This window comes from Pyricularia pennisetigena (genome assembly GCF_004337985.1).
Source record: "Pyricularia pennisetigena strain Br36 chromosome 7 map unlocalized Pyricularia_pennisetigena_Br36_Scf_7, whole genome shotgun sequence".
In the NCBI taxonomy this organism is placed as follows: domain Eukaryota; kingdom Fungi; phylum Ascomycota; class Sordariomycetes; order Magnaporthales; family Pyriculariaceae; genus Pyricularia; species Pyricularia pennisetigena.
Genome location: NW_021940919.1, coordinates 307,938 through 320,262, shown reverse-complemented (window position 1 = coordinate 320,262; position 12,325 = coordinate 307,938). Strand labels below are relative to the sequence as shown.

Sequence of the window (12,325 nt, the reverse complement as noted above, 5' to 3'; positions counted from 1 at the left end):
CTGCTTAAAATATGTGATGGGTGTGGCCTTTGACAATGGTCTGGTCGGTCAATGGTTGAAATGCAAGGCCTTGCAACTTCCATTTTTATTTTGTGCTATGTTTTGCCAAGCCCAAGGTTGGCCGCGTCCAGCACACGAGCAGTGTCGTGCCTCGCTTCGTACGAGGAGGAGAAAAGGCCTGTAAGACCACAGCGGTTAGCTGTTACCGTGTGATCAGGCGGGTCGTTATGGATCTTCGCAGTTGAGCAACACCTACACCGGTGTGCTTCATCTTACAGTCACAACGCCTCGCACACAAGCGAGTGGAGTCGACCGGTGAAGGGGGAAAGAATGGGGGGCATCGACAGGGCTGGAAGCGATTTGGGGAAAGTGGTGGGGCGATGAATGCGTGTGATTAATCTCTGTCCTTTTTTTTTTTTTTTTCGCTATGCAAAAATCCCCGAAGAAATCAATCCTGTCGGTACCAGACTTGGTCCGAAAGAGGAACCGACGAGGATACACAAAGTTTGAACCTCGAACAATCTTCGAATAGCATCGTATATGTTTGCCGTATGCGTACGGAGTAGGTCACCATGGCTTGCATGGCGCCATACGACAGACAGCAAGCACCATGCAACGCACTTTGGTGCGGTGCAAGCAATGTCTTTGTCCGATGAACATGCAACGATTGCTGCCAATTGGGGAGGATTGCTTAATTACCAACCTAAGTGCCTACGGAGTATCTGAGGAGTCCGATACATGTTTTTTTTACGTGTTAGTCTTTTGTCGGTCAATTACTTCCGCTTAAATAAATCGAGAAGAAACATGCAGCCAGCCAAGATCAAGTCGATTTGCCAGCCCTTCCAGGCGCTGTTTGTTTTTGGACAGAATTGAAGCCGCGATTGGTTGTTAGTTGTGCCTCGGTCTATTGGGCCCATCTGCCATGCCTATGCTCACAAAAGATGTGGTCCCGAGCCGGAAAAAGTGTCCAAAGAGTTTCCGGTGAGGAATCACGATAGACAAGGTGAAGCAAGGCGAGACAGGACAAGGCGGGTGGACCTGGGTCGGGTTTCTTGCTTTTTTGTTATACATGGTACTACTACACTAATGTTAACCAACATTCGCGGGGCCTTGGGTGGGCTGACCGCTGTTTCTTCTTGGCCAACCAGGTCGGACGAGGGGTCTGTCTGGCATCGGCGAAAAGAAAAAAAATTGCAAGATTTGAAAAAGCAAACATTCTATGGACGGGGCAATACGGACGGTATGATGCGTCGAAGCATCTTTTTTCATTGAGATGGATGGACGGGAGGTTGCAGAACGTTCCATCGCGCTCTTCAGGTCTAACATCTTAGGCAACAATGGATATCTACTATAGTAGTTAGTAAAAATCAAAAGAGCAAGGAAAAAAAAAAGGACTTCAGCTTTCTTTGTGCTTCCTTCCATATGCTTGATTTAGACTCCAGACGGCGGCAGACAAAAAAAAAAAAAAAAAAAAAAAAAAAAAAAAAAAAAAAAAAAAAGCCATTGCGAGGTTGTACATACGGGGTGTTACCTAATAAGGTACTCACGGCTAATAGCTGGCTTAAGAGGGCCTGGTTATGCCGCGTCGCATCGACATGAAAAAGTTGTCGACTACCAAACTTGTCCGATCAAACACCCACCAAGGAGAAGGGAGATTGAATAGACCCACCGATCCGCAGAAGTGGAGGCTTAAGCCCGGTTTGCTTGTCCATATCCATGTTTGCTGCTGAAGCTGGAATGACAATCTGGTAAAGCAATTGAGGGAGATTGTTTAGTTTAGACAACCACGCCGTGCTTCCCTAACATTATGACTTGTCGCGTTGCTATTTGACGAGCAAACAACTGATAACATTTGCAAAAGCAGCTCATCAAACGCGGTGCGCGATTCAACCAAGACAAATTTGAGCTGGAAAAGGAACCAAGAACGAACTGAGTGAGCAATGCGATCAATCACGCACTAGCGGGGCACACTGCATGAAATTCCCCGGTTGCAGCTCACCTCTACGCCACTTTTTGCTGCTCTCCTTCTCTCTCTTCCTCTCCTCTTTGGAACAACCCTTGCTCTCAATTCACACCTTGGTGCCTGTCCCCCTTGTCACATTTGTCGCAAGGCTCGCCTGCAAAGTACGATTACCAAGGCCTATACAGTAACATGGACCCCCAAAGGATCTCCGCCGTGACCAATAGGCGGCTCTACCTGCGTGCTGGACCTGGTTTTTGAATTTTATGGCACCGATCTGGCGCGGTAAAAGCTCCGAGAATGATACTTTACCACGAGACGAACCCATCAATCAACCAAACTTTCGTCGCCAAAACTATTCATTTATTTGCCCTTTTTCTTTTGTTTGTAATTTTTTATTTTTCTCTCCCCATCCTGGGGCCACAGATCGCGATGCTTGCCACAGCATAAAGTGAATGACGAACACTGTCCTCCGCGGGCTTGATTTTGTATTACGCCCTGCATGTCCTTTTTGTCCGGTTGGCCAGTGCCATCTGGGGCTGGCTTTTGGGCCTTGACTTGTGTTTGGACAAAGTAGCAAGCCTCCAAACATTGCTGCTTGTGTTTTTATTTTTTATTTTTTTATTTTTTTTTTCTCCCTTCTTATCTCCGCTTTTACTCCATTGCTATATTTGCTTTTTTTTTTCTCCTCTCGATTTTTTCCCAAATTTTTTTTTTCTGGTCCGCTGTTTTGGCCAAACATGGGAAGCATGGCACAGAATATGACAGGTCCCGTCCAAAACTGATCTGTCGGCAGGCATTCCAGGTCGCAAAACGCTAGTTAGCTCCAACTCAAGTCCGGGGCTGACAAGGAGTTGCGAGATAGGGGACGGCCCTTGCTTGCTTCTGTCTCCTAAACGGACATGGGAGTACGCAAAATGAATGACACAAAAAACTGCCACCCCCAAAAAATGTAGGTTTCCGACAATTAAAGTTGATTTTATTCCAACGACGCTATTTCCGCCCTTATTTTTCACTTCCAAATAGGACGGACTCCTGTCACACCTCTGGTTAGTCGAGCTAGTCAAGTCAAGCTTGCCCAGTCGCGGCTGTACACTGTACACACGTCTTGAGAGCCCCTTGACTATCTTCTGCCGCTGCAAAGTGCCGTCCCGGCTCGAGCTTCCTACGTCCATTCGACATTTTGACTACTCGTTTTCCTTGTTAATATCTTCACCGCTGTCTTTTTTTTGGTCTCTTGCCGTTTGCCGCAATCAAGCGTGCCAGCATATCCGCCCGTTCCCGTTGCCACTCTAGAACCTCGTTTCCTCAAGCTGCTAAACAAGGCCGTTTGTTGTCCTGCTCCCTCGACTTGATTTGTTTTCAGCCAGCCATCCAGTCCTTGATCGTCATTGCTACGGAGCAAAAGTAACAAGCACTGCTGTCCACTACCGGCTACGAATATTTAAACCACGACATCTCCTCCGATTCAAGACATCTGTTTTTCTTGAAGGCACTAGCAAGAACCCTAACCTCCTCAGCTCCAAACCTCCAAACCTTCAGCACACAGGCAATCGCTGCCAGAAGTAACTTCAACAGCTTGCTAGCTTTTGACGCATCAAACCCCTATCCCCTATTTCTTTCTCTCTCATACGTACAAACCCAACCCACAGCCAAAATGGTTTGCCAGGCACGCCACACAAAGTACTCGGAGCCGGTTGCGCCACCATTTGCCATGCCATCCACACAGTTCGATGTGCGCGACCTCGAGCCCAGCCGGCCCAACATCCCATCATCTGCAGACACAGGGATCCGTCAAAAGGCAGGAGTAAGTGGAATGCTTTACCTCTGCTCAGCCGATCAGTGGATACAGCATGCTATCCTACAAGGGCACATTGGACAAGAAAAAAAAGTGCTGACTATTGCGCGCAAATCACCAGATCCCGGGCGTTCGCTGTCCCACTTGCGCCGCCAGTGGCTCCGAGGTCTGGGTCATTCAGGGTCGCGCTTGTGGCACCTGCGGTACTCCTTGCTTCTGAGCCACAGCTCTATCTCTCTCCCAAACTAGTCTCTTCCTTGGGAGCGGGGTTCTGAGGAGGAAGGGGACTAGATACACGCCACTTGCTTTGTTTCTGCTATCCTCTTTTTTTGACTTTTTCTGGCTTTGCTTGCGCATCTCTGGGACATTGGAGTAAGGACTTTACTGGGTTGGACTTTACCAGGCGCATTTTACATTGGGACTCAGGACAACAAAAAAAACTTGTTTTCTTCCCTTCTTGAAAGCTGTATTATTATTAGGATTTACAATGAGCTTCACTTTCCCCTCCTGGGTTATCTTTTAACGAAATGTTTACTGCACACATCTCTTTTGCTATCATGTTGCTTCTCAAGTCATTGACATCAGCTTGATATTGTTTAGAGATCAATTCGATAATCATTGCAATCATTCGCACCCCCTGTCACCACAGCTGAGAGATATGCAGTGTCTCTTATGTGTGGTGAAGTTGCAATCAGGACAGAAAAGTTGCAGCAGGAGTTTTGGGGAAAACATAGTTATGACAAGGTCGCACAATAGGCAGATCTGTGCACCTCGGCTCGCCTCGTCCGGCACGGCGGTCATGCAAAAATGTCTCGCGTGGAACGGATCCGGTCGGAAAGATGGCAACAACTTTTTTGTGCTACCCTCGGCTTGGGCTGTCTTTTTGTTTCATTGCGGCTTTTTCTCCCGGTCCAGAAAAATCAACAAATAACCGCTTGACGGCCCGCTTTGACACATGCCTTGCCCAGCCTTGTATATCGTCAGTGTCACCATGGATAGTTGCAGCTCGGAAAGAAGGGTCTGGAATTGGCTGCCACGGAACAAGGGGGGGTTTTTTTTTCCCTGGCCATGTTTTCAGTCAACAGAAGCTCTCATGTCAGAGACGGGCCGCCCAGACGGGTTCCGGGTCGGATAAGCAGGCGTGGCGACCCAAGCTACGCGCGCAATGCTGCTAGCGGTGGCACAGGGTGGCTGATAGATGTTGCACAACAGGCGAGCTTTTGGTGAGTGATCAACTCAGACAGAATGAGAAAAATTCTGTCGTTGTACAAGTGGTAAATAAGTTTTTATTTATTTGATTTTTTGTATATATTAAGGGTGGTTAGCCATAGATGAGTACCATATCGAGCGGAAGTCTTTTTTCTTCATCACGTTGCGGGGAACCGCAAGGGGTGGAAAAGCACAAGCTTTCTTTCCTTTGAGTGAGACAGGATCCGCGGGTAGCGAGGGATTTCCTTCGCATGAGGGTTCGCTCATGTGACACCAGGTTGTTTAAATGTACCTGTAAAGCGTTTCGCCAAGGCTTATGTTGTCATCTCCTATTCACTGTTACAGCAGAATATGTAATGGCCCCTGGTTAATCAGCCACAAGACTTAATGTCGACCAGTTTCAAGTTTGAGAAATGAAGAAGACTGCTTGAAACTGCAAAGCTAGGAGTGGCTGCGTATCGCGATACGTCGACAATACGCGGGAATTCGTTGCCACATGGGTTAGCGCGATTTTCTCAATTGATTATCTGGAAGCCAAATTCAATTACTTGTTGGTCAATAAGATTCTTTTTGTTTTTAGGAGACGATGATGATGAAGGAAAGACAAATAGTATTTTGAGTCAGGGCCGAATTGAGAAAGATGAGTTCTAATAAGCATGACCGAAAAGAGGTTCGGCGGCAGGCTTACCGGTAGAGTACCCCACAAGGCACTTAACGGTAGCAACCCCACTAATAACCCTACCCCTCAACGGCAGCTCCGCCGATCTCGAAAACTTTCAACCAAGCTTGCACCTGCGCGTCGAACCGCGTCACCACCATTGACATATCGCTTTGATCTCAGCGGCAAAACATCCCAGACTTGACACACAGCATAGATATTCTTTTGGCTGGGAGACACAGTGTAAAACTATCAGTTTTAATTGCCCTACCGGGGTAGCTCAGTCGCACACAATGGCCTCAGCCTCGACGACATCGAACACACCGACGACCTTCCCCCGCTCAACCTACGCAAAGCTATCCCCTCACCCCTTCCTTCTCGCCAACCTCGCCCCGACGGACAACTCTCACCCACCAGCACGCACAAACGGCCGCGCCCAGACCGAGAGCCGCTCCGTCAACGTCAACACAGGCTCGCTGTCGCACGCGCAAGGCAGCGCCGTCGTCCGCTGCGGCGACACCACCGTTATCTGCGGCGTCAGGGCCGAGATCCTGCCCGTGTCTTCCATACCTAATTACCGCGCCCTTGATGAAGACACGGCAGCACCGGTGTCCGGCGCCGAGAGGGGTCGTAGGGAGCTCAAGGACTACGACCTACTGGTTCCAAACATAGAGCTCGCCACCGGCTGCGCGCCGCAGTTTTTGCCAGGCGTGCCGCCCACGACTCTCGCGCAGACGCTGAGCAGTCGCGTCTACTCGCTACTGCACGCATCGAACCTGCTGTCGGTCGACGATCTGCGCATCATTCACACCCCAGCGGCAAGGAGCAGACACGATGATGGCGACGAGACGATGGAGGACGAAGTCGACGACAATGACGACAAGAAGCCAGAGACCAAGGCCTTTTGGACGCTCTTCATCGATGTGCTCTTCATCTCATTTGACGGCAACCCGTTCGACGTGGCCTGGACGGCCATCCTCGCCGCTCTGCGGGACACGAAGCTCCCGGCCGCCAAGTGGGACGAGGACAGGGAGATGGTATTGTGCTCGCGGCAGGCGCCGGCCAAGCAGCTCAGCGTGCGTGGATTCCCCGTTGCGTGCACGGCGGCCGTGTTGAGGCGGCGGCGCGACGACCCGGATGTGGCCGGCGATCAGTACTGGGTTCTGGTGGACCCGGACCGGCTGGAGGAGGGGCTGTGCGACGAGTTCGTGTCAGTCGTCGTGGACGGCGAGACCGGGGGTGGTATTACAATCCTCAGTCTGCTCAAGTTCGGAGGTACCGCTGCCGGGATGGAGTTTATCAACCGGCTGGTTACAGTGGCGGAAGCGAGGTGGAAGGAGGTGAGGGGAGCTATGAGGTAAAGCCTTGGTGGAACAAAAGCATGTAAACAAGATATGTGTTGATGATACCCTCGGATTGCTGGAGTAAGACAAAAAAGGACATTCACTATTGGAACAAAATTCATCATGAGTTGAGCATGCGCCCCAATCACTTTGCTTCAGCATCATCGTCACAGCGATAGACATCACCCCCACCGCCAGACTGTTGATCAACTCGTGACATCAATAGTGATGCCGAGAAGAAAAACGAACAAAGACTTCACACTACGCACCAAAAGATCAACAAAGAGCTACTAGTCAACAGGCGTGCGCACAACTCTTTCGAGGGGGTGTATCTTCCAGGCAGCAAGAGGCACGCACTGTTATGTGATCGTCGATGATGAGGCCCACACCTCTCCGGCTCAACTCTTCAGGAATGATCTACAAGGCGGGGTCTGCACTAGAGTCTTGTCGCTTTTGACGGGCTTTGGATTCGTTTGTTTGCAATTTATAACCAGCCCACCCTTATAGTATGGACTCACGAATATCTGCCTTGTCGGCGCTTTGGGATGGTGCCCGCTGGACCTCTTCGGGCACTCCGACAGGGACCTTCATTTCCACCACAAAAAGCTCAGGGGATTGTTGGCACGTTTATGGTCGGCGATGTTCGGAGATTTCGCCAGGGGGCAGGGCAGAGGCTGAATTTCCTTCCTTTCATGGTCTGGACCCTTTTCACCCTTCTGGATCCTTTCGCTTGCTCTGGAACTTTCTTTATGATGCGGTCAAGGACGCCGTCACAACAGGTACGGAGCTAGGTTGCGTAAGCTTCTGCAGGCCTGCCAGGTACGCTTTCTGGTGTCTGCATGGGCTTCGTTTGGTAGTTATCTTTAGTGAACGGTATCCATAACCCTGGCTGGTCGGAAATAAAACAAAATACTTGACAGGCTTCGGGAAGCTTGCGCCTATAACCTCCGTAACCCTCCAGGGCCTATTGCAACGTCACGGATGCGGCGGCACTCGATGATAGCGTTAGACTCCTAGCTCAGCGATGGAGGACAGTGTTCGGATCTTTGCTACATACAGTTAGTTTCAAAGAAAGCGCCTGCGTGCTGGCAGATGCATTGTTCCATACCGGAAAGGGATAGAATAGAATGTTAGTACAGAAGACCCTTACACCATTACGGAGGAGGTGAGTCTCCAAACAACCTCAGATGTCCGTGTGTCTGTCTGTGACTGGCAGATCTTACGCCTCGTATTCCCAACAAGTCGAACCTGTTTGGTCTATACGGAGCGGCACATATCGTGGCAATGCTTTGCCTCCATCCTGCAGACATTCCCCCCACACACTATAAGTGCATGGTAGCCAAGTTTGGTAAAGTCCAGCGAGTATTTCGGTAGTCAAATTGAGGGCATCACGTAGGATATAGTTTTGCCTGGCAGTCAATACATTATGTTGGATAGCTCACCGCACTGCAGGCATTATCTGCCCCTTATCTCGCTGCAGTCTAACGCTTGTTTATGAGCGGTGAATGCTACCCTGAAGATGACTTGCCAACGTTCAAGAGCCTGCCCCCGGTGATGCTTGTACAGTTGACCTTTTTTTTCCTATTTTTTTTCGCCTATTTCCTGATTTACAGATCTTGGCTAGCATGGAGATACTTGCAAGCTTGCTGGCTACTTGCAGAAAAAAAAAAAAAAAAGAATGAATCATCATATAGTGGGCCAAAGCGAGATTACTGATAACTAGATCGATGATAATGTTTATTCATGAAAATTACCGATTTAGAGCTCCCTCAACCGTGGATCTCCTCTGTTCGGAACTGTGTTCCTGCGCGTCTCCCCGCATATTTTTTCCATCTTTTTTTATGTCTCTGTGGGCACACCGAGTTTCTCGCCCCCTTTTTCTCTTGGCAGGATCGGTTCACATGTCATCCGCCCACGGTCCGAGCGGCGGCCCCGTACGGTTGTCAAGTTGAACCACCGAACCAGGCTACTAAAGATCTGGAAGAAAGGCCGGGAAAGGTCCTCACTGCATGCTGAAATTAGTGTTTCAGAGGGATTTGTTATGGCATGCCTATGGAGATTGGACGACTTGGAGATTATGCACAGCGGGAAGCAAAGCACGGGAAATGGATCCCAGAGTACATATCTGCGTACGTGGCAGCGGCTGCTTCGGATGTGTGCTAGACAAGCTATGCCCCTGCGCCCCCTGGACAGCCCTATTTCGTATGGCGGCCAATCCTGTTGTAGAAATTAGGCAAACCAGGTCAGCCTAGACGTACTACTACTTTGGTTGTTGGGAGATTTGATGAGGGCATGTCGGTCAGAGGAAAGGGGGAAACAGACAAAGCTAGAATGTGAGAGAGGGAGAGAGAGGGAGAAAAAAAAAGGTAGGATAAAAAGAAACTGAGCAGCGTCATCAAAGACGGAGCGCCAGAAGAAGTTAGTCTAAATGTCATTATAAAAGCGGACCAGATCCGTTCTCGCGGGCCTGCTTGTGAGGGTGTGATAGCGAAGAAGGAGTGCATCAGGGGTCGCGACCACTTTGTCGAAAGCATCCTCTAATACTGTCTTCTACGACCTCATCCTGAGCTCTAGCTTATCTAGCCTCCTCAGCTTATTTCGGTAGGCGACGTCTTCTCATACGATGTTTGAGAACCTGACGTGACTTGCAAAGCCTAGTTCGCAATGCCAGTGGCACAGTTCAGTTTCTAGACCATCATCCGCTGCCCAGGGGGTGCTTTCCAATCACATTCTGATACTTGCCTCCCGCTAGCCCATTGATATGTTTCGTATGAAGCCCTTTTTTTTCGCACGAGCACCATCTGCGCTCAGAATAGGTCATAGTAGCGGGTAGTAGCTGGGTTTAACCTCCGAAGGAGACTGTATTATGATCTTCAAATGCGGAGGCTACAAGACGCCGCCCCCCCCCCCCACCAATCCCACAATCAGTTCATCCATGTCATCTGCGCGATCTCTCTCAGCTAATTGCAGGGCTTTTTACGAGAGGCCCGCAGAAATCCCACGAATAAGAGAGAATCATAGCATACCAATCCAACTTTTTTTTTTTCTCCTATCGTTAGCAAGGTACCAGGGGGCGAAAGGCTTGTGCGGATGTTGGGGTTAATGTGACTTGGGTGTATCTTGCAGGTTAAGAATACGGTAAGGCTTTGCGTCTTCTAACAATGGGCCGAGAAGGAAAGGGAAAAATAAAATAAAAATCAAACCCTAGATAGCATTAAGTGGCCCTCGAGGGTTGATGAAGGAGGATGCTTGTTTTTGCTCATCAATGCGGGGGCCCTGATGGATCTTTGCGGTGCTACGCTACACTTACAAATCTTGTACAAATCGAGGGCCCGCAGGGATACCATTGCTAAGTGCTAAGATGTACTCTTTGTGCAAAGAAGAAAAATAATAATATGATGTGCACGTAACAGTTACCTCAGGTACCATCACACCCCTGAGCCGGGTTCCGCATGAACGAACATGGAGGCAACTTGGAAAGCTGTACAGTGTACAGTACTTTGTAAGTAGGACACCTGGGTGCGCAGCCCTGCATATATGGAGAGTGGATGAGCCCCATTGGATTAACACAGGGCCGCTGGTCCCGGCAGGCAAGAACCAGTGGTCGAGCTGCTGGGCAGGGCCAGGGCCTGCCAGTGCCAAGTCGCTGCGATACGGTGGTAACTTAGGTAAGGCAACTATAAACTATAGGTTTGGCAGCTCGGTTGAGTTGTCCAAAAACGGGTCTTGCAGGAATTGTAGCTGGAAGAGGTCATTTTATTAAAGGTATCCCCGTATCTTATGTGCATCAATACCGTGCTAGGTTAGGTATATTGTAGCCTGTAGGTACAGTAGGTACAACCAGGTAGGTACGTATGTACCTTAAGCGAACAACTGAGTCCTTTTTCGAGTCTTGCCTGCCGGATTGCTCTCTTGCTCGGTTTGATGGGAAATCCTTGGCCCCCATAGACGTGGTGGAACCCAGGCGTCATTGAGAAGGATTCGGGTCTTGGACCGTACAAGTGCCCTTTCCCCACGCATCAGCAGCAATATCACAAAAGGTCATGTTCCAGATCGCTGGGTTGGGAGTAAGCGGGAGGGCAAGGTCACATCGCAAATGTATGCTGTTGATCAGGGTCAAAATTAGCTATCTGTCTATGGCTGACCTGGTAAATTGACAAGGCGGATGGCAGGTCCCAGTATAATCGAATAATCGATAATCTCGGCTAGAGCGAGGTTTAAATGGTTTATAATCCAGGTACATAGTAGGTACCTTACATACTGTACCTACCTTATCCTAGCATGCCGTCACCGGGCTTCCGCAGCGGAGAGCAAACAAGGTTTCAAGGCCCTGTTCGGAAGCGTTTGGGCAAAGTCGAGTCCGTGGGTTACTGACGAGGAACAAAAAGGGTAATCTTAATCCTGTTTTGAGGAAATGATATGCTTGCTAGAGTGCCTATTTTGGCCCTTGGTGCAGATGCTGTCCTTGCCCAGAATGTCGCCATTCGTCCCTCCTGCGCCCGTGTCCCTGCAGTTATTTTTCGGAGACTTGCTAAATACGCCAGATACGGAAGGTACGACGATATGTGGGAAGGTTTCGGGTTTTCGACTCGGCATCTTCTCGCCCTAGCTCCGTTCAGTTACTCCGCCGACTCCACTTTGATTGTAACCTGTCTCCTCCTAGTCTCCCCGGTTGTTCTTAAGCGAGAAGGTTCCGGTCACTTTTTTGACAGTTTCTTCTCTTTGGGCCTAGTTGGGTATATTCTAACCGAGAAGGAACCCACCACTTTATTCAATTTTCTTCTCCTTTTTTCTGATTTGACCAAGGATACATCCCCTGCTTCAAACAGCCCAACATGTCGATATACACTAGCTCTGAAAACCTTTTTTTTTTTTTTTTTTTTTTTTTTGCCAACGGGGTTATTACTTGCACCGGGACCCCGACGTATCTGTTGGCATTATTTGGTAAGCAGGCCGGCTGGGACAATGCATCCTTGGAGGAACGACGCATGTTCTCTGACTGGCAACAAAAGAACAAAATGAGTAGTGAGTCCTCTATATACAAATCCAACCAACCTCGGGTATTTTACCAACATTTGCCTGATTCAGAACGCAGTACTGGTGACTGTTCGGCAGAGGCGAGTTGAGTTAGCTCGGATCGTCGTCTTGGGCAAATTAGCCCGGATCGTCATCAAGGGTCATGTCTGAAGACGAGACCATGTTCACGCCTGTAGAATATCCTTGGCGAGGATGTTGTTGTTGTTGTTGCTGCTGCTGTGGAGAACACTCCTCAGCGTATACTGTACGCGTACGGTCAAAAACCGCAGCAGAAGCAGCCGCAGCTGAGTTCTTGTATCTCCATTCGCTTGAGTGCAGCT

The 12,325-nt window shown here is 49.4% G+C and overlaps 2 protein-coding genes across 2 annotated transcripts; both read left to right on the top strand.

The window, feature by feature from the left end:
* Nucleotides 1-3,617: 3,617 nt before the first annotated feature.
* On the top strand, nt 3,618-3,978 carry PpBr36_09758 (uncharacterized protein; the record flags this gene model as incomplete). The annotated part of the gene is made up of 2 exons (XM_029896877.1): nt 3,618-3,767; nt 3,880-3,978. The coding sequence occupies 2 exons, from the start codon at nt 3,618-3,620 to the stop codon at nt 3,976-3,978; spliced, it is 249 nt and encodes an 82-aa protein (XP_029745404.1).
* Nucleotides 3,979-5,918: 1,940 nt separating this feature from the next.
* Nucleotides 5,919-6,986, top strand: PpBr36_09757 (uncharacterized protein; the record flags this gene model as incomplete). Its single annotated transcript, XM_029896876.1, has 1 exon — nt 5,919-6,986. The coding sequence occupies one exon, from the start codon at nt 5,919-5,921 to the stop codon at nt 6,984-6,986; it is 1,068 nt and encodes a 355-aa protein (XP_029745118.1).
* Between the last annotated feature and the right edge of the window lie 5,339 nt (nt 6,987-12,325).